This window comes from Sciurus carolinensis, chromosome 14, assembly GCF_902686445.1.
Source record: "Sciurus carolinensis chromosome 14, mSciCar1.2, whole genome shotgun sequence".
NCBI lineage: Eukaryota > Metazoa > Chordata > Mammalia > Rodentia > Sciuridae > Sciurus > Sciurus carolinensis.
In genome coordinates, this window is record NC_062226.1 from 4,534,239 (window position 1) to 4,558,978 (window position 24,740).

The following is a 24,740-nucleotide window of genomic DNA, read 5'->3' on the forward strand; positions in this document are numbered from 1 at the left end:
CTGTAGTCACACCTGGCGTCACTTACAGGTGAATCGGGGAGAAAGCTAAGTTGTAATCAGGACTGTGCCCATAAGTCACCAAGTCACGCTGCCAGTGAGGCATACTCGGAGTGTGGAAGAGGAGTGGATTTTACTGCTTGGCATGATAACCTTCTGTTCACTAAAGCCCCGTACGAGGCTGTCCAAAATCATACACACCCGCACTTAGCGTAGCCCCCGTGAACGCTGCATGGACGATGGCTAGGATTCTCATTCTGCACTTAAGCATGAGCACTGGACAGTGATCCCATACGCATACCTCTAAACTTCTCTGATGCCCTCTTCCCATGCCACAGGTACTTCTTCTCGCACATCTCCTTGACCTTGGGCTCCCCAGGGCCACCTTCTCCCTCCCCTAGGCCGCTGTGGTCCAAACAGGGATCACTCATTCAGACTTCCTCTCCTTGACTCTTCTCAGATCCCACAAGGCCAGACCCAAGGTCATCCTATCTCTCCCCAAACTCACTTCCCTCTTCTGATCTTGGTTACCACATCACCTCCTGACTGCGGGAACGTTGCTTCCTGTCATCCCCACATCTGATCTGTCATCTGGTGCCGGCGGTTCTCCCCCAACACTGGACGCCTCGCGTGTACGGGCTCTGCTGCAGTGCTCCATGTCTCTGAACGGAACACCTGCCTCTTCGCCTGTAGTCCCATCTCTGACCTCCCTTCCCTCCCTGTTTGTCCTGCCCTTGGCTTTGAGGGCTGCCTCCCTCAAATAGATATCTGCACAGGTGACTCTCTTGCTTTTCACTGTCCCCCACTGCTCAGAGCAGCCCTCCCCAAAGTAGGAAAGTAGGATGGTAGTGGGCGTTGGGCACAGAGCAGTCCACGGTCAAACAAGTTGGAGAAACTCAAGTTAGAGAAGGTTGGTCCAGTTAGTTGGTTTGGGGTGCTAGGGGTGGAACCCCGGGCCTCGTGTGCTTGGCTCGTGTTTTCCCACGGAACTGCATACTGCAGAAATCCCAGGACCGTGAGGTTGCTTGCGTGCCTTGTGAGTCTGGAAGGGAGCTTACCGTGTGCAGGATTTTTTACCTTACTTGGTCAACAAGTTCTCTCCCCGCCCCCTTTATTCTTAGAGCATATTGTGACACTGACATTTTTCAGAACACACTTCTGAGAATCCACTTGCAGACTAAACCCAAACTCCTTTGCAGGGTAAGCAGCCTCGTGGCTTCTCCGCCCTCCTCTGCTGCTCTCTGCACCCTCAGGGGCAGCCCAGGACTCCAGCACGCCTTTCCCTGGGATGGCTGCCCTGCAGGCCACCTGAGGAGCCCCTCCTCTCCCCTTTACACTCGCCTAATGCTGTCCTTGCGCCTGTCCCCATTTTCCCAGGGGCCTGTTAGGATGACCTGTGCTTGTGAGCGTGGGCTCTGGAAGGGCAGAGCTGGGTCGCCTCCAGCAGCACACAAAGGGCACCACCATTCGAGCTGCATCCAGACTTGATCCTGAGCAGCTGTTTGCCAGTTCCAGAATTAGTATGTGTGACTGTTTACTTGTCCCTCTTGCAGCTAAGAAAAATGCCAGCGACACTAGCATGTCTTGCCTGCCTGGCTGTGGACTCCCAGCAGTCCTCTGACGAGGCACGTGAGCTCATCTCAGGCCAAGGCACGGGCTGTGAGCGTGGAGACTCCTCAGCCTCGCAGAGCCAGGTCCCAAGCTTGCATTGAGCGGAGCTCCCAGAGTCCTGTGACTCTGCTGTGTGGCGAGGGTGATCCTCGGTGCTTGGACCGCAGCACAGCCTGAGCACACGTGGAGGGCACGGCGAAGCAGCCTCCTGGGAACGTGCAGCTGTGCACTGCAGTGTCTGGCACATTCCAAATGCAGTGTAATGTTTGGAAGGCACCATTGGAGCTTAAAGGTGTGGCCTACAAGAGCAAATTGTCACTTGCAGGTTTGTTTTTGCAAAGATGCAGCCTGCCTTGGCTGAGTTGGTGCCCAAGTGGTTGGGGGTGGCAGTGTTCTGTTGTAGTCTTCCGGAGATAGCCTCGGGGCCCTGCATGCCTCTCAAGGTCTCCTGAGGGCCTCGCCTCTGCCCACCATGCGGCCGGCACTCTCCCAACGGTGTCGTCACCCGCTTGCTATGGGAGGCTGTGTGCCACCCCCAGGTTGCAGACCCAGCAGGGCTTTTCGCTTGCACAGCCCATCCCAGCAAGACTCTGGCTTTGCACTCTGCAGAACAGCCACCAGCCTGGCGCCCGGCTCTTCACCTGTGATGCCTGTTTTGATACCGAGCACCAGTATCCTGATCGCTCTAATAAAAAACACAGGTGCTCTCCAGACTGTTCATTGTAAGCAGGAGAAAGCACCGTGACTCAGCATGTCAGAAGGCAGGATCTGGGGGGACACCTGGCTATTGTCCTGCTCCTACACCATCAGGCTTCACCGAAAAAATTTAAGTGTCTCAGTTGGATTTATCTTATTAGGGGATTTAGGTTATGTTAATGCTATAGCTTCATTAATTACCCCATATCAATAAAAAAGGCAGCTTTTAGCCTCCAAGCCTAAGAGAGGGAAAGAAACGGTGGTATCAAAGGAAACCTTCAAAGACAGCCAGAGCTGTCTCCAGGGTCATTTCTGATCCCGCATTCTTCCACTTCAAAGTTGGGTGTGTGTGTGTGTTTGGGTGGAGGGGGTTGGGGAAGCTGGAATCTGATTTCTCTAATAAGTGTTGGCATCAGCCCCGTTTGATATTAGATGCAGGGAACATTTTGATTTGTTATAGCCTTTGAAATTGTTCAGACGACCTTCAGAAAAACGGCCTCTTGTTACTTCTGGGGAGAAGGGTGAAAGCCAGGAGAGGGGAATCCGGTTTAATTCCCATGCAGAGGGGGCCCTGAAAATGTGCTTTCAGCAGTTTTTTAGTAACAAATGTGTGTCCTGATTGAAAGTGAAAAGCTGAAGAATAATGGACCTGCGACACCTCGCTCCTCCCGAGACTCCCTCTTCCTTCTGCGGGGGCGGGGGCGGGGGCGGGGGCGGGGGCGGGCAGGCTTACGGGGATGACTGCGTGAAGTTTTTGAGGTTTGGAAACTTGGGCAGCCATGGAGAAATCTGTCCCCATCACGTAGGTGTCACGTTCACCCAGACTGACGGGTCTTGTCACCTCCGACCTTGTAAGACAGAGCTCCTAAATAAAGGCTTAAAAGTTGAAACCCCTGTGGCTTGTAAGTTCTGTTTTGAAGTGTCCATTTTAGATCATCTAAAATTCATTGTATGTGCTGCTTTTCAGAATGAAATAAAGAATTGATAACTTTCTGAGAAGCTGCAGAATCTCAGACTGCTAGATGAATTTCAGTGGCGATGGTTATCACGGCAACAGGCCTCCAAGTAGATTTGCAGTGTTGAACTCTGCAGGAGAGTGCCTCCAGAAGAGCAGCACAGGTGACAGTCTGGGGGCTTCCGAGTTGGTGGCCCCTCTGAAGTCAAGCTGAAGGGCAACCTCTGCCCCCAGGGAAAGAAGGGGCCTCTGGACTCATCTGCTTCCAGACTTACCTCCACAGAGCAGCTGTGTGGCGTTGGACTGCTTGCTTAACCTCTCTGGGCCACCATTTGCTTGATTATGAGTTGCATATGATTTTATCAACCTCGTGCTGGAGGACTTAAAAAGGATAGTGGAGATAGAGTACAGGCCAAAACATCCTCAGCAAGCCATGCCTGCGCTCACTGGTTTTGACAGAGCAGACAGTGGTCATTGTGGAAGTCAGAGTTGCCTTGCCGGTGACGGCAGGTCATGCCAGTTGTCCTTCTCGGGAGTAGACTTGATCTGTCGCTGTTTTCACTACTCGCCCTGTGTAGAGAGGCCTTGGACATCCCGGAGTCTGTCCTGAGAGCAGATGTGGCTGTGCCGAAGTACTTGGTCATCAGCAGGGTTTGTTTTCACTCCGCTGAGAATAGACCTGTTCCCACCCTGAGGCACAATTCCCACCCGCAGAGGCCAGGACGCAGACTCAGCCAGCAGCCTCCACGAGGTCTTTCAGATGCTTCCAGTAAACCCAGGGAGCTCACTTCCTTACCCTGACACCACAGTTCAGAATCATTTCTTGTTCATCAGACAAGGTTTGCAGCTTCCAGAATGCTCCCTTTTGAATATTGCAGCCAGCAAAAAAATGGGTAGCCTTACTTACCCGCCCTTGCAGCAGATAAACTGGAGCTAATAAATATTCACTTGGATCAGTTGCAGCTACCCTGGATGAATTTCTGAGCTCTTCCTGGCCCTGAGGAGAGGCTGGGCGTTGACTCCAGCACTCTCGTTTAAATGGCTTTCTTTGGCATAAATCTAGCAGAAAATCAAGTACAGACCACCTGCCATGTGTTCCCTGCAAAAGAGGAGCCCATTGTTATCCACCCCTCTCAGCCGTGTGCACCAGGGGAAGGCACCATATTGTCCAAGGCCCCTGGCTCCCAGATGGTAGAGCCATTCCCTAGGGTCCTGAATAATATATTTAAACCTCCTTTCAAAAAGAGCAGCACCCTCGCTCTGAATAAGCATGTTCGAAGAATCCACAATGAGCTGCAGAGCCCGGCTCCTAATTAAGCCTTTGCATATTTCTTCCTAGATGATGTTTTCATTAAAACATTTTGTAGGTACTGAGGGTTTTTTAAGACCGTTTTCTCTTTAAGCAAACACTGTAACTTTCTGGTTGATGCAGCCTTCTCTTCTGGCTCTGCGTTTGTCTTCTGCTTCCAGGGGCGTGACGAGGCAGGAGGGGTGAGTGGCAGAGAACTTCAGAAGCTGCAGCTGTGGGCTCCGCTGTAAGGAGAACTAGTCAGTCCCAAGTGCAGACGTTGCTGCTGCTCTTCCTCAAGTGTAGGTTTAGAATCCTTGGCATCTCCCTGTCATCTTGGCAGTGATTCTGGTAGAACTAAAAGATGTAAAAAGCTGTTCTTATTCACCCTGCAGTTCTGAAGGATCTTTAAATGCTGCATTGTTAAACCCTGGACCAAACTGCTACACTGAGAAAGTAGCAGGAACCTGACTTTTTCTCCCCAGAGTGACCAACTGCCCACCAGCATTCTTTAACTGAATTGATAATGTAGGGGATTAATTTTGCATATTTCTTTTGAGGTTTCCCTCAGAGTTATCTTTGTCACTTTTCCTTCTACAAATTGTTAACCTGTCAAATTAAAACTCCTATCCACTGGTTGAGGGTGAGGCTGTGACTGAAGATTGAAGATGGGGCCTTTCTGGAAAGTGATTTAGCAGGAGTGGAGGGAGGGAGTGGACTGGGGCCTCTTGTGGAAACCAGGAAGGAGACGGCGCGGGCCTGGGCCTGCTGCCGGCGGGATTGAGGTGTGTTTTCCAGGTAGAATGCACGCAGGCTCGTGGGGGCTCCTCCGTGAAGGTGCCGGGGTTGGGCTGGCGGACCACCTCCCAGCAGGGACCTGCAGAGCCGAGAGAGGCCGAGAGTGAGCAGGAAGATGCCAGAACTGATGAGTGCCTGGTCACAGCCCAACTTTTAATTTCCAGGGACTCTTTTTAGAAAGCCAAATGCTGGTGTGTTTCCTCTGAATAGAAGCCAGGTCAAATGCAGCAATTTCACTTCCTGTCCTCGTAGAGGACTCTCCCCCGTGGCTTGCCGCTCACGCTCCTGGTGGCTCCAAATCAACAGTGCGACATGCAGGCCCACACAGCCCGGTCTCAGAACCCTGCGTGACCACTGGCCAACCCTAAAGGCAGGCTCCAAGAGACTCATCCACCGGGCGTTTCAATTTGCTCAGCTCTTGACCTCCTATATTAAAGTTGACTTCTCAGCACTTGAGGGACTCGCTGAGGGCTCCTCCTTTAATCGTGATCCTTGGGCCATCTCCAGCCCTGAACTGACTGGAGTGGTTCTGGGTTTGCCATACTTAATCTGGGCTGCACTCTTGAAACCGTGAGAAGGCACAGATCTGCTTTTTGCAACCTGGGGGAAGCAAAATGGTTTGGGTTAGCATGAACCAGTCGGTTCCTGACCCGCCAGGCATCAAAATTAACCTGGGAACACTGCTAAAAAGGCAGATGGCAAAAGGAGAGACTCCTGGCCCACCACGACCCTAATCCTGGCACTTCAGGGGAGGAAGCAAGGAATCTATATTTTTTAAAATCCCCCTTAGGGACTTCTGACACCAGCCAGGTTGGAGCACCACCAGGTGAGACCCTCTCTAGGAGGCTTGTCAGGGTCACCTTGGCTGTTGGATGGCTCTGGACCTGACTCCTCATCTGGAGAATGAGGCTGCTAATGGACCCAGCTGCAGCCACTCCTTCTGGCTCGGAGAGCCTGGCAGGGGCCTGCCGTGGGATGGGTGCTCCGCAGCTGGATCCTGCTAGCTTTCCTCCACTCAGCAGAGACCTCCTGACGCACTTCATCCCCACATCCCAGGACCTGGGAAGGCCATGGGGAGAAAGAGGGCTCCTCCCTCCCTGAGCTTGTGTTTCTCTGGGCAAATCAGATAGCAAACACACAAAGAAATGGTAGCACCCCGGGCTGTGTCAAGTGCTGTACGTAAGTGTTTGAGAGGGTGTAGAGAATCAAGATGACAGGTACTGGGAATGGTGTGTTGATAGGTAACTGGGAAATACCTCTCTGATAAGGTGGCATGGAGCTGAAGGAAGTTTGAAGGAGCCACGGGAGAGCTTGGCAGGTGCAGAGATCCTGAGGCACGGGGGAGTCAGGTTTGAGCAGGTGCCTGACTCTCTGCCTTCCTTCAGTTGCTTTCCTCCCATCACCTTCAGATTGATAAAGATGAAATTTAAGCAGAACGTTTCAGGTCTTCAACCCCCAGATCCTATTCTACAACCTAAATGTTTTACTTCTTCAAGTTTAGTAAGGATAACAGTAGTTACAGTATCATTTCTCGAAGTCCAGAATTCTGAAATTGTCACTGACAATTCTTTTCTCTTTCCCCAGCTTGATATATGGTCCAAATCCAACTATCAAGTATTCCAGAAGGTAAGTCTTACTTTCTGCTTCTCCCTCAGGAGGTGTTGGCAAAACATGGATGCTTTGGGGCATAAGCATTGGTCTCCAACCAGAGACTTTTAAAGAAGTTTAAAAAGCCAGTCAAAAACTGCTCTCCCAGGGCTGGGGATCTGCTCAGTTGGTAGAGTGCTTGCCTTGTGTGCACAAGACCCTGGGTTCAATGCCCAGCACCACAAAAAAGACAAAGAAAAAAAAACTGCTCGCCCAACTAGGTGTGATGGTGCACACCTGTAATCTCAGGAGGCTGAGGCAGGAGGATTGCGAGTTCAAAGCAAGCCTCAGCAGCTTAGCGAGGCACTAAGCAACGCAGTGGGACCCCGTCTCTAAATAAAATACAAAATAGAGCTGAGGGTGTGGCTCAGTGGTCTAGTGCCCCTGAGTTCAATCCCCAGTACCCGACCCCTAAAAAAAAAAAAAAAAACCTGCTCATTTTCATGGTATGCCGAAGAAGCAGCCTCAGGGTGGAATCCCAGAGGGACATGAGGGAATGTGTGGGGGCAGTGGGAATTCTCTGTCCTAACCGTGATCAAGACGACTCACGTGTACGTGTCAGAACTCAAAGGACAGCACGCTTGCCATGGGTGGGTTTTATTGTGTGTAACTTAGACCTTAAAAAGCGGGGCTTTTTGGACTGGGGTTGTGGCTCAGTGGTAGAACGCTTACCTAGCAGGCGTGAGGTCTTGGGATTGATTCCCAGGACCACATATAAATAAATAAAATAAAGGTATCATGTCCACCTGCAACCCAGAAAAATTTTTTTTTAAATCAGGGACTTTCGAGTTGCTCCAAGCTCAACCCAGTTTTGCGACTCGTTTCTCAGAGTCCTGGGGTCTGCTCAGGTGACTGGGGGTGGGCTAAGGGAGACCTCACCCCCACTTCATACTCTGCTGGAAGTTTGGTCAAGCATTGGGCTTCCTCGTGGAAAGCATTAAGTGAATATTCTCAAAAACAGAGTGACAAGGAACCCCTGTTCCCCAGCTCAGCATTTCATCTTCCCAAAGAAACCCCGTGCCCATGACGCAGGGAGCAGCACGGGCACCCTCTTGTGGTGCTCCCGGCATGGCAGCTCGCCTCGACCCGACCCGTTTACCATGGTAAGGGTCAGCAAAGAACAGGAGGAGACCAGCAGCCTGAAGCTGGAAAGCACACCTTTAGGTTGCGTGAGCCACCAAAATTCATGATTGTACCCCAACGACGTGCTACATGCTACCCTTGATGAGGTCTGAAACAGCAGGTGAGCGGGCTGAGTTAGTTACTAGCGAGTGACCAGCCCTGGTCCCTTCCTTGTGGCCAGGGTACCATGGCAGTGAAAGACGTTAGCAGCTGCGAGCTGAGGAGGGGGCTGGGCAGCCGTTGGTGTCATCGTACACCCCCTCACAAATACAGAACTCCCGTGTGGAAAGGCCAGTTCGCTACCCTGCGGGGAACTCGTGCCCAGGCTTGAGTGCCAGGATGGTGTTTGTGATCTTGGCATCCTGGTCCGAGTCACCACACCTGGAGCGGTCACTTGGTCGTGTGCAGAACATCTCAGCCTTAAACACCAGCTAGCTTTCTACACTGACTCTGTAGGACGTTCCCCAGATCTTGGCTGAGAGCATTCAAAAGAGAGAACACTGCTCATCATTGGCCTCTTGTGTCGTTGGAACAGTGATGTCCAATAAGACAGCTGCCAGTTTTTCCTCTAACCTGGGTCTCACCTGCACGTCCTCTGTGCAGCAGCACTGGGTTACCTCCTCCCTGCTCCACAGACCCAGAACCCGGTCTCCAACAGTGACCCCGTTTCCATTCCACAGCCCTGTATGGCTGTGGGGGCTTTGCAACTCTGGCCTTTGCATATCTATTTTCCCCCCATTTTCTGGTAACATTAAGTATTTTTGAATGCAGATGGAAAGTTTATTAGGAAATTGGGAAATGTGTGCAGCACAGATTTAAAAAGACAGTGCTGCATCTTTATCCTGTCTCTCCTGAAAATGACCTGTGCATTTGTTAAAAACTACAAACACAGAAGCAGTGTTTAGGATTGATATCGGTCTAGTTGGAGGGGTTTAAGAGCACCCACAAGTCCTTCCTTGAAGTTGATACAGGTGTTGGGAGCAGCAAAACTTGATGCATCCTAGGGGTGGGGACTGCATCAGCCGGAGAGGGCACAGAGCCCTGCAGAGATTCCTTTGTCATCTCTGACCCATACCGGATGAAAGAACCACAACCAGGGACAGGTGACGGTGGCATCTGATTGGAACTAAAGGCAGATAACGTTGAAGTTTTGTTTTTTGTTTCTTTTCCTTCCAGACAGGCAAGAATTAGTAGATGGGGCTAGGTGTGGTGGCGCACGCTGTGATCTCAGCAACCTGGGAGGATGACAGGATTGCAAGTCCAAGACGAGCCTCAGCAACTTACGAGACCCTGTCTCTAAATAAATAAATAAATAAATAAAATGGGCTGGGGATGTGACTCAGTGGTTAAGCACTGGGTTCAATCTCCGGTACCAAAAAGATAAAAGGGAATTAGTAGATGGAAGAGCCCTCGTCTCTTCTTATCATAGCATTGCCTATTCACTGCCAGACAAAGAATGTATTAGAAAATAATACAGCATGGAATTAGGCTTAATCCTTTCTCAATAAAGCTTCCAACTGATCGTCAGGAGTGTGCAGTCAGGGTCCCTTCCTAGGAGCTGGGGTGCGCTGCACTGGTTTCACTGTGTTCACCTCAGCCAGGGTGAGGTCCACCCTGCCAGAGGGTGGCACTTCCTGTGCCCCAGCCAGGCGTGGCACTCTACAGAGCTGAGGCCGCTTTGTCTGCGGCAGACTCAGGCCTGAGCAGCCTGTGGGTGATGGTTAGCATCTCAAATTCAAAATGCCACATAGAAGGATCAGGCAACAGCATTTCTAAGCTCTGCTTTTTAGGACCAGCTTTTCTCAGAGTTCTATTTTCTTCCTGTCCACCCACTTAAATCTGGGGTGTTCTGATTGATGCCACTCGTAGCGTTTTCCTGAAAGACCTTGTTCAAGAAGCGTGATGGTGAACGTTCCCTTCCGCCCCATCAGCCCACTTGCACCAGCCATGGAGACTGGCCAGGGCAGGCCTTGTTACAGTGTGGTCCCCACGAGCCCAGTCACGTGCATCAGGAGGCTCTGGGTCTTCAGTAAGAGGGTGTCTCAGGCAGAAGACGGCTGTACAGTTGTAGAAGCCACACTGCCCACTTCTGAGTTGGGACTCCTCAGCCCCCCAGAACAGCGGGCCTGGGGTAGAGCCCCACGCTGCGCCTCTTTGGTGCTCACCACATGGCGACATTCACTGCGAGGGGACATGTTCCTGCCTTCGAGTAGCAGCATGGCCACCAGAGCCTGCTAGGAAGGCAGGAAGCCCTCAGAGGTCATCCCCTCACTGAGACACGGTGGAGTGGCAGGGGGACTACCTTGTAGAGCCAGAACCTTTTACTTGTGAAAATGGCAGCCCGGGCTAGACAATAGAGGCACCGCCCTGTCGGATTCCCCTGCTGCCCGTGCCTGCCTCCCTGGGGTTCCGTAGCAGGTCCCACCCAGGAGGCAGACTTTGCCTCCTTTCGTCTGCAGACGTTGACTGTCCGCAAGCCCTTTTCTGTCCAGCTCATTAGACCCCGTATCTGAGTGAGGAAGTGGCCGCAGGCCGGAGACAGCTTGCTGTGGGGCCGCTGCTGCTAACAGGTGCCTGCCATTTGCTGCACTCCCCCAAGGCTTCTTGCACTTCATCCTAGGGCAAAGCAGCTTTTCACAGCCAGCAAGTCTCCAGCAGAGTGGATTCAGAGAATGGGACTTGGAAATAAGGGGACCCTCGGAAAGGGCAGAATCACAAAGGCCGGGAAAGGTTTCAGGCGTGTTCATATTTTTCTGACATTTAAACTCTGCAGGGGCAGGCGCTGTTTTGATCTTTAACCCCCTCGTTTCAGAACAGTGTGCGTTTCCATCCAGTAACTTAGGAGTGGAGCCAGTCTGCAGCTTCTCGCTGTGTGAAATCCTGGCCATGTGCTTGGGAGAGGTCAGAGGCACCTCTGCTCAGGTAAAGGGCAAAGCAGTTGTGACCGCAGAGCTCCGGCTCTTGGGCTGTGGTCATTCTGCCAGCAGCAGAGGGGCGAGGCCCACTAGGGCCCGTCTGTCAGGACTGGCGGTGGACAGGCGGCCTTCCCCAGGGTGCTACACTCCTTCATCCCTGTGCTCATTCCCCCTCCACTTTTTATTTGTTCTTTTTAGTTCTGCATGATAGCAGAACGTATTTTGACATATCTCACATCCATGGAGTGTAACTGCCCACTCGGGTGGTTGCACATGCTGTGGAGTTTCACTGGTTGTGTATTCGTATATGAGCAGGAAAGTGGTGTTCTGTTCGAACAGTCTACTGTCTGTCCCATCCCCCTCCCTTGTCACTCGCCTTTGTCTGATCCAATGAACTTCTGTTCCTCTCTGTATGTTAGTGTCCACATATCAGAGAGAACATTTAGCTTTTGGTTTTGGGGAAACTTATTTCACCTAGCATGATGGTCTCTAGTTCATGCATCCATTCTTTCATATGAAAGACCAGGCCCTATCTGGGGACAGGCTTTATCCAGGGATGTTACTGCATGGCCCCTGGGTGTTTTTCAGTAGAAGGAACTGAGTCAGCCCACTAAGACCCAATTCTCTGAAATGTTAGTGGAATCCCTGGTGTTACTTTGGATGGGCTGAGTACCTACCCATGCAACCTAGGCTAATTGAAGTCCTCAAGCACGGGAGCCTTTCTGGAGGATGAGAGCCCTCATCAGCTGGATCCAGGGGTGCCCATGTGACCTGAGCACATCTGCTCTAGCACCTCATACCACCCAGAGGCTCAGGAAACAGTCACGAAAAACCTGGGACAGACCAGAGCTGAGAGCCCTAAGACCTCAGGCCATGCCCCTCTGCCCCTACCCAGTGCCCTGCAGGGAGCCTCCCACGCCTAGAGCACCCACAGCCAGCGACCACCCAGAAGTCAGCAGAGGCTTCTGCTTGTGCCAGGTTGTGTGCCTCTGAGTGTCCTGTGGCCGTGTCTCGGGTGCTGATCAGCTTCTCCAGTGAAGAGCGCTGATGTTTTAAAGATGGAGTGCGGGGTCATTTTTATTTTGCATCTGTGCATTCTGTTGCTGCCTCATGAGTGTGTCTCAAACAGACAGAGGTAGGGGACAAATTCACAGATGGGAGGGCAAGGGGGCAGCTTAACGTAAGCAGTGCGTTCCTGTCTGTGGACCCTGGCAAGTGACATGCAGGAGGAGGGCATGTACCAGTATTTGGATGTTGACTAGCTTTAGGGAAGGAGAGGCATGGTGGTCCGAGGGTCCTTCCCCAGGGCCACCTTTTCCTCAGCTGACAGCTGGCCTGCACTGACCAGGCCAAAGAAGTAGATGCCTCAGTTCAGGGGCCTAGGCAAGGAGAGATCCTCAAAGGCATCTACTTGCTGGAGAGCCTCTACCACCACCATCTCTCTCAAGGAGCTAAACACACAGCATCTAAACCCAGAGCAGACTTGATCATTTGTTTCCCCTCTTGTGAGCACCCAGAACTTTCCCTCCAAGGCCACGCTGAGTGTGGCCATGGTTGAGGTACCCACAGTCCTTTCTGCCTGGTAGAAAGGGAACTAGGCAAACCTGGGCTGGCCTGATGTTCTCCGGGATCCTAAATTGCAGTCAACTCAGCCAGTGCTTTTGTGCCAGTAGAGGAATCACAGGGTCGCTGGCTTCTTTCTGCAGGGTTGCATGGGGTGCACAGGACACCAGCCGGACCTGACAGCTACGTCTGGGAAGACCCCCTTCTTCCCCGCCTCCGTCCCACAGGGCAGCAGTCTGAAACCCTGAGCTCAGGCTGCCCAGCTGTGCTGATCCATACTCCAAGCCTGGCTGTCCTGCCCTGCTTCCCAGAGATTGTCCCTGAGAGAGACCTGGTAGCACAGTGGCTAAGAATCATCTGTGGAATGATCAGGTCCTGGCTCCACCACTCACCCTGTGTGGCAAGTACTTGGTGTGAGGTTAACTGAGCTGGCTGTTTCTCTAGGGCTTACACGGTGACCTAACTGAGCACACCCCCTGGCCTGCTCAGCTTCTCTGAACTGCCTGTGGCCTGCGGCCCTTCCCTGCTGCAGAAGTTCCCCTCTGTCCCCTTTGGCCAGGCTTCTGCCCACTGGCTTCTCACCTCCTTCACTGCTTCTCCTCTGTCTCTGCTGCCTCCTCTTCCCACTCTTCACAGTGGACACAATGGTTCAGAGCGTGGACTCTAAGTTGCATCCAGTCTGTCATGGGCCAGTGGGACCCCCAGGCCAGGAATCCAGCCTCTGAGCTTCAGGTCCTTCCTCCATAAGAAGGGGAAACGGTCAGACCCGCTGCTTGGGGTACGTGTTGTGAGGATTTACTGTGATCTTGCTGGTGAAGCACGTGGGACTGGATTGCCCATAGCAGGTGCTCAGTAGCATGTGGCTACTGCTCTTGGCTTTGTCACAGGGTGGGAGCACTGAAACTCGGAGCCTGCAGCCACCTGTGTACATGGCCCATTTTAAGTTAGGTGTTCGTGTAAACTAATCCAAACACTGAGCTGCCACACACTCCTGCCAAAGCGTCTGCCATCTTTCCTTTGCTCTGCACCTTGTTTCTCTTCCCCTGAACACAAAGTGAGCTAAGGAGAGAACAAGGCCCTGGAATTAACAGCCACACACACCCGGGTCCGAGTCTAATGTGCTGAGAGGGCTGGGGGCACCTCCCGTGGTCCCCAGAGGCACCTGAGATGGATGTGTCTTACCTGAAACTCCTGTCTGGCGAGTAGAGCAGGCAGGGGCGGCATTGCAGGCTTTGTTCTTCCTCCTGCCGTTGCCTGGGGTCTGGTGGGAAGTAGATGGTGCTGTCTGAATGTCCTCAGGAGTCCAGATGTCTTTAACTGTTTCTCTCACTGCAAGAAATTCCTGAAGAAATAATGCCACACTCTGCGGGTGCAGAACAATGCAGGTGTCTCTGGGCCGGGACTTTCCTGGCAGCCAGCGACAGTCTGGCATTTTACCATCTGGAAAGCATTGAACTGGTTTTCTTTTCATCTGAATGAAGAGTCTTAATTCCTTAATCCTGAGAAATGTCAAGGACCCTTCATGTGTATCCCCCTCAGCCCTGTGCGAGGCCTTGAGCAGAAGTGAAAGGCGGTCAGGACCCTGGGGAGCTCCCTGCAGCCGCGGCCCTCCTCCCCAGCATTGCTCGGCGCCCTCTACTCCTCCCAGGCCCTCACTCCACTTCCTGGACCCTTACTAGCTAAAAATTAAAAACAGATCCCTCGTCTTATCAGAGGCCTACTGGGTGCGTGGACCCCGTGCAGAGCCACGGTGACAGAAAGGTGGCAGGTGGCTCTGGCCTCATTCTGGAGAGGAAGCATGGGTGGGGAAATTTGGTCTCAGGTCTGGCCAAGAACAGGCTGGGAAGGTGGGCCAGGCTGGGGAAGCCCCCTGGCTGAGCCTGAGAGTGCAGAGGGCTTAAGTGGGTAAGAGCATTCCAGGCAGAGGGACGAACTGAGCTGCGCTGCAGGGACAGGCCAGCACAGAGGGGCTGCAACAGCCAGGATCACGGGTGTCAGGTGGGGAAGACGGGGGACGAGGCAGATCCAGGTGCTCAGGGCCTTGCGTGCCGTGACTGGAGGAACCAGGGAGCTCGAGGCTCCCTTCCAGGCAGCGGCCTCGTCTTAACTGGAATGCTGAAGAAGCAGGACTGGCACCCCAAACCAAATAAGAACCCAAACCTCATTGGCAGAGCCCTGGAACTTTACATATGTGGGCTCCCTTCTCAGACTCAACTTGACCTGACACTGGTCCCACCCAGAGCAGCACGGCCTGGTCCAGTGACAGTTACAAGTCCTGCAGAGCCCATGCAGATGGCTCCTTCACCAGGCAGAGAGGGGGATATTGATCTCCCTAAGTAATCCCAGTCCCAGGGGCTGCCACGCTTCCTCCTCAGGTCCCAGGCCTGCTGAGCCTGTGGCACACAAGCCCAGGTTCAGATGAGAGATGAGGGCTGCATGATCAAAGTTGAGTCCCCTGCTTCTGCTCCTCTGCTTTCGCCCCCACCTCGGAAGCTTCTTTCTGTAGCTCTCACCGTCACTCCCCAGCGCCATTTTCGGGGCTGACTTCATCACATTCGGATTTTGCAGTAATGATGACTCCTTTCCATGGCATGATTTTTTAAAGAACATGGAATTGCCCTAAGCATTCTTCCGTAGCCAACACACATCCTCGGAGCAGTGTCACTGGCAGGGATTGCAGTCACTTTAAACACCTAACACACCACACTGCCATCTCTGACTCCAGAAACCACACAGAGATTCCCTGGGCCCTTTTCCTTAAGGGTGCGTCTGTCCTTAGCAAACTCCAGACCAGCTCAGGCTTCTGGGCTGATGTCCTTGTGTTATGTTAAAGTGTCTTTACCCAGTGAAAGTAACGATGACCTCTTTGGGCTGGGGACAGAGTGAGGGCTAGCTGGAGCTCAGAGGCCTCGCATGCTGAGCTAGAGGGAAGCTTCCAGCCTAGAGCCCATGCGTGCTGAGGTGCCCCTGTTCCCAAGCCACGTTCTCCAAGCTCTTCTATCTACCTTGAGACTAAGGACCTTGTGAAAGTTGCACCACAACAGGTGACTGCCTTGGGTGGGGCAGGGACCTGGTGCCCCTACTGCCACCCAGAATCTGCTTGATTTTTTAAAGAACAGAGGGCTTTAACTTCATCCCCGACAGGGCTGAGGGTGGAGCTTGCCCCAGGCCTGCCCTTGGCCTGGAGAGTGACTGCTGCCCACAGGGTGACGGAGGCAGCAGTAGCCTGCAGTAGCATCCACTAACGGCCTGGAGGGACCTCTAGGATGATGTGGCCCTGGTCCCAGCTTCACACTTTCTTTCCGAGCGAGAACCAGAGGGGATGGGATGCAGCCAAGATCTCCCAGGCAATCAGTGACTAAGTCAGGATTGAAGTCCACGGTCCTCACAGTCCCCCGTCCCACCACGTGTCCTTATCCACTGTAACGCAGGTCTGAGAGAATGTCATCTTCATGTTGTGTAGAAGCCAGCGTTGGCTGGAAGGGAAGCCAGACTCTGGGTCTCCACCAGGCTTCCCTTTTAAATAAGCACCATCTAAACATTTGGGTATTTAACTTTCCCCATGTATTAATCTTGCAAGGAAATACTTTCAGTAGTGGGAGGCCCTGCTCTCCTAGCTTAGCAGGGGGAGGCCTTGGGCTTCAGGGGCTGTGTGCTGGCAGATAACGCAGCTTGGTGCCCTTAGTCCATTACATTAGGAAGAGCATCAAGGAATTGCTGAAGCCCTGGTCCAGCTCAGGTAGGTGCAGGTGTGCCACTGCCTGCCCCCCAGTGCTGCCCCCTGGTGGCAGGAAGCAGGCAGGGACCCACAGTGGTCCATTCACCTGTGGTTCCCGCTAGACTATGCATCAGCTTCACCTCAGGAAACTTAACAACACACCTGGGTTCACCTTCTAGACTTTGCAGGGTGCTCACAACCTTAGAGGGCTTAGGAGCCCCTGAAGACAAGCCCTGGTTCACAGAAATACAGGGGCCCCTGTTTAAGAAGCTCAGGCAGGAATTGTACATTTTCATTTAAATCAAATACTCCAAGCTGAAAACATTTGAAAAATTCTGAGATAAAAGGTGAGGAAGAAAATACAAGGCCAGACCTGAAACAGAGCAGGAGTCTTGCTCAGAGCCTGCCAATCTCCTGCCCTGGCTGGCGACTGGCATCACTGTCCTCACAATTCTCCCTTCACGGGGCTCAGTGGACCCTTCTTTTCAAATAGGAGAGACTTGATGGACTTGATGGTCTGCTTAGAGTCCCCCGCCCTGGCTCCCTGTGCCACCGCACACCCGTTGTTCTTCCCTTACTGACTCAGAAAAAGGAAGTCGGGCTCGGGTTGACTGTAAGCGGACCCACAGCAGGCGGAGCGTGGGGGAGCAGCGTGGGGCTCTTGTCCCAAGGTCGTCACACAGAGGTCCGTTTCCAGCTACCTCACCCTCTTCATTTTCATTTCCCTCGATGAATCAGGGCACGCTCCAGACTGGGGCTTTGCCTCTTATTGGCCCTGATTTCCTCTTGGTAACTCAAGCAGAGACTTGTCAATCTGGAGTCATCTTGAGGGCCCACTGGCACCTGTATCAGACCTTGGGGGCTCTGCACCTGAGAGTGGGTAAGACAGGTGGAAGCTTCTAGCAGAAAGTGGAGGGAGCCTCATCTGAGTGACAAGAACTGGGCTTAACTTGGAAGACCTGTGCTATGGTCACAGCTCCACCTGAAGAGTGACAGGTTCCCTTCCCCTCGGGGGAGAAGACTTGGATGTGACACCCCCAAGGCCCCCGTGAGCCCCAAAGGCCTGCAGTGGGGAGCCGCCGGGCCTGGGGCTTAGCGTCTGGGCCCTCTGCCTTGGGCTCCCTGTTGGGACAAATCCCTGCTCTGCTGCTTCATAGCTCCTTGGCTCAGGCAAGGCTCTGGAATTCCTGGTAGCTTTTCCCCTAACTTATAAATGGCAGTTACAGGTTCCTGTGCATCATGTTTTTTGGGGACTAAGTGAGATGGGTCACATCCAATGGCTGCTTGCTCTTTGTCAGACACTAGCCCTCCCTTGACGATTAACCTTCGCCCAAGGTCACCCCGCCTGCGGCAAGTGCTGGGCTCCCAAGGCTGGCACACCAGCTCTGCACAGGCCCCGCTGGCACCCAGCTGCCTCCCAGCAGCGTCACAAGCAGTGCTGTTTGGGGTTTAGCTAAAATAGCTCTCAAACCCCTCCGTCCCCAAACTCTGCTAGGGAGCTGTCAGAGCTCCTTGCACACAATATGGCAGAGGAACTTGGGGAGACTGTTTTGACTGGCAGTCCTTCCCCAGCACATTGACTGGCAGCTGGTTCAAGGACTCTTGAAAGAGGCCCTTCTCCTCTGGGTTCAGCTCTCCTCCCTAGGAGTGCGGCAGACCTTTCCGATGCCCGGAGGCGAGGGCGAGGTAAGGCCTGGCTGGCGCTGTAGGAGAAAACAGACCAAGCGCTGTGGGTTGGTCTTCAGGCCACACAGGTGCTGCCTTCCCAAGTAAGTCACCAGAGTCCAGCTCTGAGAGGGGCACACGTGCCCAAACAGGCTGCGGCGCGGCCGTGTCGGTCCTGCTCAGGTGCCGCTCCGCCCTCCTCCACGCCGCCTCGTCTGTGGGCGCATGCTTACTGCCACGGCTTCCCTCCCTCCCTTTCCTTGGGTTCCCTGTCCACTTTGATCTTTTTACAAGCTTTGTTTCAAGCCAGCACTCAACTAGCTGAATCCTCCCTCCCCGTCTTGGTAGCATTAGTGCCCTTCCCTGGCGCCTCGCAAGGCAGGGCGGCTTTTATCTCCCCGCGGAATCTCATTAGCTTTACAGCACAATGGGCCCGAACCTGGGCTGCCACTAAATTAGTTAATAGCAGGGTTTCTTTTTTTTTTTTTTTTTTTTTGCCTCAGGCCTGTCTTTTCCACATCTTCAATGTTGAACAAAAAACAACTTTGTTGTCAAAAAGTGTAAAACAAAAATATATTGAAGGTAGAGTACTTTGAGGAAGAGGGAGGTAGTTGTAGGTGAGCCTCTCCACAGCCTGACAGCCAGGCCCTGCTGGCGCTGAGGAGGTCAGCCACGGGGATGGACACCTGCGGGAAGCAGTTGGGGAGACAGCACATCGCAGGCCTTGCTCCCTCATTAAAATATTCCTGTAATTGGTGGCGGGAAATTGGGGAAACTAAATGCATCAGTGTTAGCAAAAAAACTGCCACCACTTGGCAAGAAAAGAGAATACTTTATACTGGGCCTTTTGAAAGGAGGCTGGATTTGACCAGAATGCCAACCAGTAAGAGAAAGACTAATTGGATGCCCTCCCGGGAGTCAGATGCCAACACAGCTTCAGCGCACAGTTCTGGCTGTACCTGGAGCCAGTGTCCCTGGTTAACCCATCTCGTCCCGCCCTTGGGCAGCCTACTGCGCAGCAGCCACCCGTGCAGATCCGTCCCGCACCTTGCATGTGACTCAGGCTTTCCAGAGACCTTACTGGGACATGGTGGGAGAGTGCCAGGCACCAGCCTGCACCTTGACTGCATACTGGGAGAGCTGGGAGCCGGAGGCTCGGGTCTCGCAGGGTCTGGGCACAAGCACCAACTGCCCCTTGCCAGCTGGGTACCTTTGGACGTCTTCCAACCTCTGTGAATCTCTGAGACTTACAGAGCCATGCCTGTGATCCCAGCAAGAGGCTGAGGCAGGAGGATCCAAGTTTGAGGCAGTCTTGGCAATTTAGCCAGACCTCATCTCAAAAAAAAATTTTTTTTAAATAATTAAAAGGACTGAAGTGTAGCTCAGTGGTGGAGCACCCGTGGGTTCCATCCCAGTACTGGGGGGGGGGGGGGAGTAACACCTACCTCAGGTCATGTAGGAATTACTTTAGGGGCAGATAGCGCTTGGTAACTGAAGGCTCTCATTCCAAGTAGTTCTTACAAGTTGATAGCATGTCCTGTGATCCTAAAAACACCTTCCAGAAATTAGGAGAACCTGGCCACTCCGTGTGGGGTCATGTCACCTGCACCCCCTGTGAAGTTGGGGTGATCCTGGTCACTTCCATTCTTGAGAGCGAAACTCCCTTGCTCGTACTCCTTTGTGTTTCCCAATATAACGCCTCGCGCCCTGAGAGCCATTTTCCAGTAGGGCCCAGGACTTGCTCCAGCCTGGCCTCCCACAGCCAGCCTCAGCCAGTTGCAGCCTCCTCCCTGGGTTCCGCTTGTAGCAGGACCCCAGGTAACACCTGTGCTCTTGCCATTCTTGTGTGGCAGCCTCCCTAGGAAGAACCAGAGAGGCCGAGCCAGAGCTCGCTGCTTCTCAGGCCCCACCCCAGACTGCCCTGTGTGCACAGCAGCCTGCGAAGGCAGATTCCAGACACGCTCCTGAGTGGCCCAGCTGTGCTAGCTCGCGCGTTCCAAGCAACACCATTGGCAGGGTGCTGCGTGGCCACGGCTCATCTCCCGACAGAAGGTGAGGCTCCAAGGAGGGCTTGCTATCTGGGGAGGAGAGTGCTACGGTGAGAAACGCCACACTCTATCCTGACACAGGGCTGAGCTCCAGGTACCCAGACCTAACAGGGCTACCCCATCTGGTGACACCATCTTAGTGGCTTTCAGGGTCCCTGGGGAGAACAGGCATGAAGAGTCCACGCTGCCCGTTGTGGCCGCCAGGTGGGAGTAGCACTCCCACTCCCACGTCCTGATGCTTTAGCACTATCCATGTGGCCCAGCCCTGTGGCCAGGGCAGCCAAAAAGTGTCCCCACGTGCCCAGGAAAGGGAAGCCCTCAACTGCCACCATCCTCTTTCCCACCCTTGTCCGGCCCCTTGCTCTCCCACCTCTTCTGAGACCTTCCCGTCAGGGACTTTGGCCAAGTCAGGGAAACATACTAACCAAAATTTGTAACAACAAAAGCAGTCCTGTAGGTTCCAGCTGAAGAACTGGGAGCTGGACAGGAGGGGGGGGGGCGGCAGTGGTGGGGCTGGGGCCTGAGGGCAGAGGCACAGGAGCAGGGAACCTTGGCCGCCTCTCCTCTAGACGGCAGGGACGGTTGTGCTGATGGCAACCTGTCTGCTGGAGAGTGAGCACCTGCGTGGCTGTGCTAGTCCTCACACTGGCCTGGGCCACCCTGCCTGCCTGGTGGGGTGGCCCACCTCTCCCTAAACGAGAGGAAGTTGCTCCCCACGGTGGCCTTCTGGAGAGGCAAGACCAGGGGCCACACCCCGAGCCACACCCTGTTCTCCAGCACCTGCCAGCTGAGGCAGGACTTGAAGGAGCCGTGGGGAATCTTCTGGTTGTCCTGACAGAAAAGGTGGCAACTCAGGCTGTGGAGCGGCAGCAGAGGGGCAGGACCCAGGAGGACCTAGATGAATGCTTGGAAGTCCTGAGGCTGTTGGGCGTGGTGGGAAGAGCCACAGGGACAGCCTTGGATCTGGTCATTCAGTGGGAACACTGGGGTGCAGGACTGTAGAGTGCTTGAGCAGGCCCTAGGATGAGCACCGAGCCTGGCCTGGGGACTGCATCCAGAGGTGATCAAAACTAGGTCATCTCATGGGCTGCTTGGACAGCTCCAGGTCCACTGGAAAGGCCAAGGTGAGAGCTGAGCTGAGGAAGGGAAGAGGAAGTGGACACAGTTCTGAACGCTGGGGAAGATGCGCTCGAGTGAAGCTTGGGAAGCCAGGCCGGGCACCCAGGGCCAGCAGGGCTGGGGCTGAGGGCTAGGGCATCTCGAGAGCATGGTCTTGTTGGCATTTGAGTAGACACCCCAAATTCCAAAGTCCACAGGCCAGTAGCCCCATGCTGAGAAAACCAGACAGAAATGAGACCTTGGGGCATTGGACAAGGGCAGGGGACCTGTCCAGACACCACCCAGCTCCCACTGATGGTGGCCACCTGCACAGGTTAGGGCAGGTGAGGCCAGGCCAGGGCTGGGCTTGTGTAGAACACCTCAAGTGGCCCAACCCTCAGCCTCACACTGACTGTGAGGCTGTCCTCAGAGAAGCCGGGGTGGGGGTGGCAGTAAGTGAAGCTCCACAGATTCTAAATGTTGGTCATTTGTGTTAAAACTACGAAAAGAACAAAGTCCAGCTGAGCCGTTTCCCTGCCTTGGCCGTGCCTCTGGGTCATCCTCTGGCTGCTGGCATGGACAAGCCTAATGCCCTCCCAGGGGCGGCCCAGGGCTAGTGCAGGTGGCAAGGGGAGCAGCGAGCACCAGGCCCACTCCAGCTGGGCTCACTCCGCGCTAGAGCAGCAGCAGCCAGGGCCTTGTGAAACACCTGGCGAGGTAGGAGAGCGCTTCCTGAAACCCCGTTCAGCACACCTGGTTGCAGGGACTGTCTCGTCAGCCTCAGTGGCACTTCGTGGGTTTCCTTAGCCAGGGAGCTGGACAAGCAAGAACCAAGCCCGGGTTCAGGCCCAGGGAGCCCTGTTTGCTGTGTTTCGCAGCTGTTCACCTTACCCAACTGCCACCACCAGTCATTTTGCAAGGTTATCATTGCTGCTGTTAAAAAAAAAAAAAGCATTGCTCATTTTAGAAAGCTGTCAAAACGCTTAAAATAAAAGCAGCCTTGGCCTTGAGGGAGAGCGCTCCACCCATCTGGAAAGGGAGAATCCCCAGCAGCATGGGACACACGGGCTGCGGGCGCCTTTGCAGGAGAGCCAGCACCACACTCATGGTAGTGGGCTTTTTTTTTTTTTTTTTTTTTTCAACATGTATTGAGTACCTGCTGTTTGCCTGGTGACATGCCAGGCCTGAGGGTCGCAGCATGAACCAGATGATTCCTGTTCGCAGAGCTGATGGTGTGGCCAGGCTCACCAGCTACCAGGCTGCCCTCTAAAGGCTGGTAGGAAAGAGGGTGGGTGCAGAGCAGTTGGTAGGAGAGCAGGCAGGGCAGGCGGCCTGGCGGGGGCGGGGATCCCACTCCTGGGCCACTGGCCTCCTGGCCTCCCGGCCTCCTGAAGCGTGTTACTGCACACATTTTATCTGGGGATCCTGAGGTTGTGTTCCATGTGGGGCTGAAGATCCCCTCTCTGGGCGCTGGGGGGTCAGGAGGACCTGACCTGCCCAGCCACGGAGCCTGTCCCCACACCTTGTGGACTGATTTCAGGCTCGCTCACAGCCCACTGAGTGGGACGGGCGCAGCGCGCAGGGTGCCCCTGGCTGGCGTGCGCGGCTGCTGCTGGGGCCAGCTAGCTCCTCGCACAGCAGTAGGGAGCACGTTGGACCTGGGTTTATTCTTCTCAAATTCAAAGATTTGGTCTAGAGTTTTCTGTTTTTTTGTGTTTTGTTCTTTAACCACCACATTTGTAATGCCAAGAATCCCTAATGAGGACAATCAAATAAACCATTAGTTTGAACACAACTATCAAATTAGTAGAATCTATTAATTTGCTGATGGATGGCAGGCATTAGCAGTTCTTGCTGTCATCACATTTCAGAACTGCACAGAATCGTAGGCCAGCCCCTTTGTTTTTTGGAAAGGCCTGAGAGGCAGAAAGGATAAACAGAAGTCAAGGTCAGGAGGCAGTGCCCTGTCCTCTGGTCACCTGATGCTTGCTATGGACCTCAGGCAGTCTCCTGGCCCCGAGAAGTGGAGATGTGGGTTTGACCCACAAGGTGCTGGAGACACCTGGGAAGGATGGTCACCAGCTCCCTGACCTCAAGGCCTGCGTGGCTACAGGTTAGGAGACAGGCAGAATCGAAGGGAGAGGAGGAGACCCATTGTGCTGTTGGGAGAATGGTCCCAGCATGGCTGCAGTACTCCTCGCCTGCATCCTGGTGTCGGCAGGTAGGCCTGTCCACCCTCGGGTCTGCCCTGCCCTCTCCCTCAGCCTCAGGCCACCGCCTCCCCCACCCCCAGTGCTCCAGCCTGTCTGGGTTTTCGGTTGAGGGTCGTTCAGCACTCAGCTTCCCTCCAGGCCTGTGTCCTTTCTGCCTGCAACATACCTCCTCCCCTGTCTGCCCCCAACTCTGCTAACTAATTTTCCTACTTGAGATTTTATTTTAGATGTCCTTTCCTCTGAGAGACATCCAGAAGCAGAGCTGTTGCATATACAGGGAGTGCGCCATCCCGCTGGCTCTCTCCGGCTGCTGACTCCAGTCATTGTCCTTCATTTTCAGGTGACGGACCATGCCACCACTGCCCTGCTCCACTATCAGCTGCCCCAGATGCCAGATGTTGTGGTCAGGTCCTTCATGGTGAGTGGCTTCAGGAGCCAGGCCTCTCGTCCAAGCCGTGGCCGCCTTGGAGTGTGAACAGACAGCCGAGGGGGCAGCTGCACCCTCAGCCCCACGGGCCTCCTGGGAAAGGGGCTGCGGTAGAAATGGGGTGGGAGATGGCACTGCAGCCTTCCAACAGGGAAGAGCAGGAGGGACCGCTTCCAGCTCATGGCGGGGTTGCTGTCATGGCTGGACACGTGTCACAGAAGGATCCTCTGAAAGTTCCCAGCGCTGACTTAGAAGGGTCTTCACTGGGCTCCGGACCTGCCTGGGTCCTGTGCCTGGAGCCGGGCTTGCAGTGTTGGGTCCAGGCTGGCCGCTTCCAAGACCGTTCATTCTTGGCTTTTCAGAGCTGCTTGCGGTGAGAGCAGCCCCCAGGCAGCCATGACAGTGGGGAGCCCGGCAGCTCTTGAGGGGTGTTCGGAAGTTTGCAAGGTGCATGTTCAGACACTCGTGGCTTGAAATTGAAGGTGGTGGGGGTATTTACACCTTGGCTCTGGGCAGAGGCCACAGTTGGGACCTCTCCCTGGCACTGGCCTGACCAGGGGTGACAGTGCATCTGTGTGTCCATGACAGACCCTGCCAGCTGCTTTCCCCTGGCGCTGACAGGGCAGAGTGCTCCTGTGTCACTAGGCTCCATCTTCACTGTCCATGAAACTGCCTTTTGTCTCTTGCTGGAAAGGACGCCAGGTAGAAAGCCCCCCAGACTTCCCTTCAGCGAGTGCAGATCACTGTTGACAGCCAGATGGGTTTCTCTGGTCCTGTCCACTGTCAGGCCTCCTAGAAAGCCTGTCACTGCTTCTCAGAAGACAAGCCCAGCTCGTCGCTGGGCTTCCCAGTGTTAGGAGGGCAAACGAGGCGCATCCTGTGAGGGGTTCACACGCAAGCGGGTGGAAGGCCAGCAGCCACGTGGTAGGGGAGGCCCGTTCCCCTCTGTTCTGACTTGGGGGTCGGGGAAGAGGCGAAC

At 54.1% G+C, this 24,740-nt stretch overlaps 1 protein-coding gene across 1 annotated transcript in view; it reads left to right on the plus strand.

Moving 5' to 3' along the window:
• Med27 (mediator complex subunit 27) overlaps positions 1-24,740 on the plus strand; it is a 185,213-nt gene that overhangs the window by 159,238 nt on the left and 1,235 nt on the right. The window contains exons 6-7 of the mRNA XM_047524705.1: positions 6,930-6,971; positions 23,675-23,752. Coding sequence (XP_047380661.1) covers positions 6,930-6,971; positions 23,675-23,752 — 120 coding nt within the window. The remainder of the gene's footprint in view (positions 1-6,929; positions 6,972-23,674; positions 23,753-24,740) is intronic.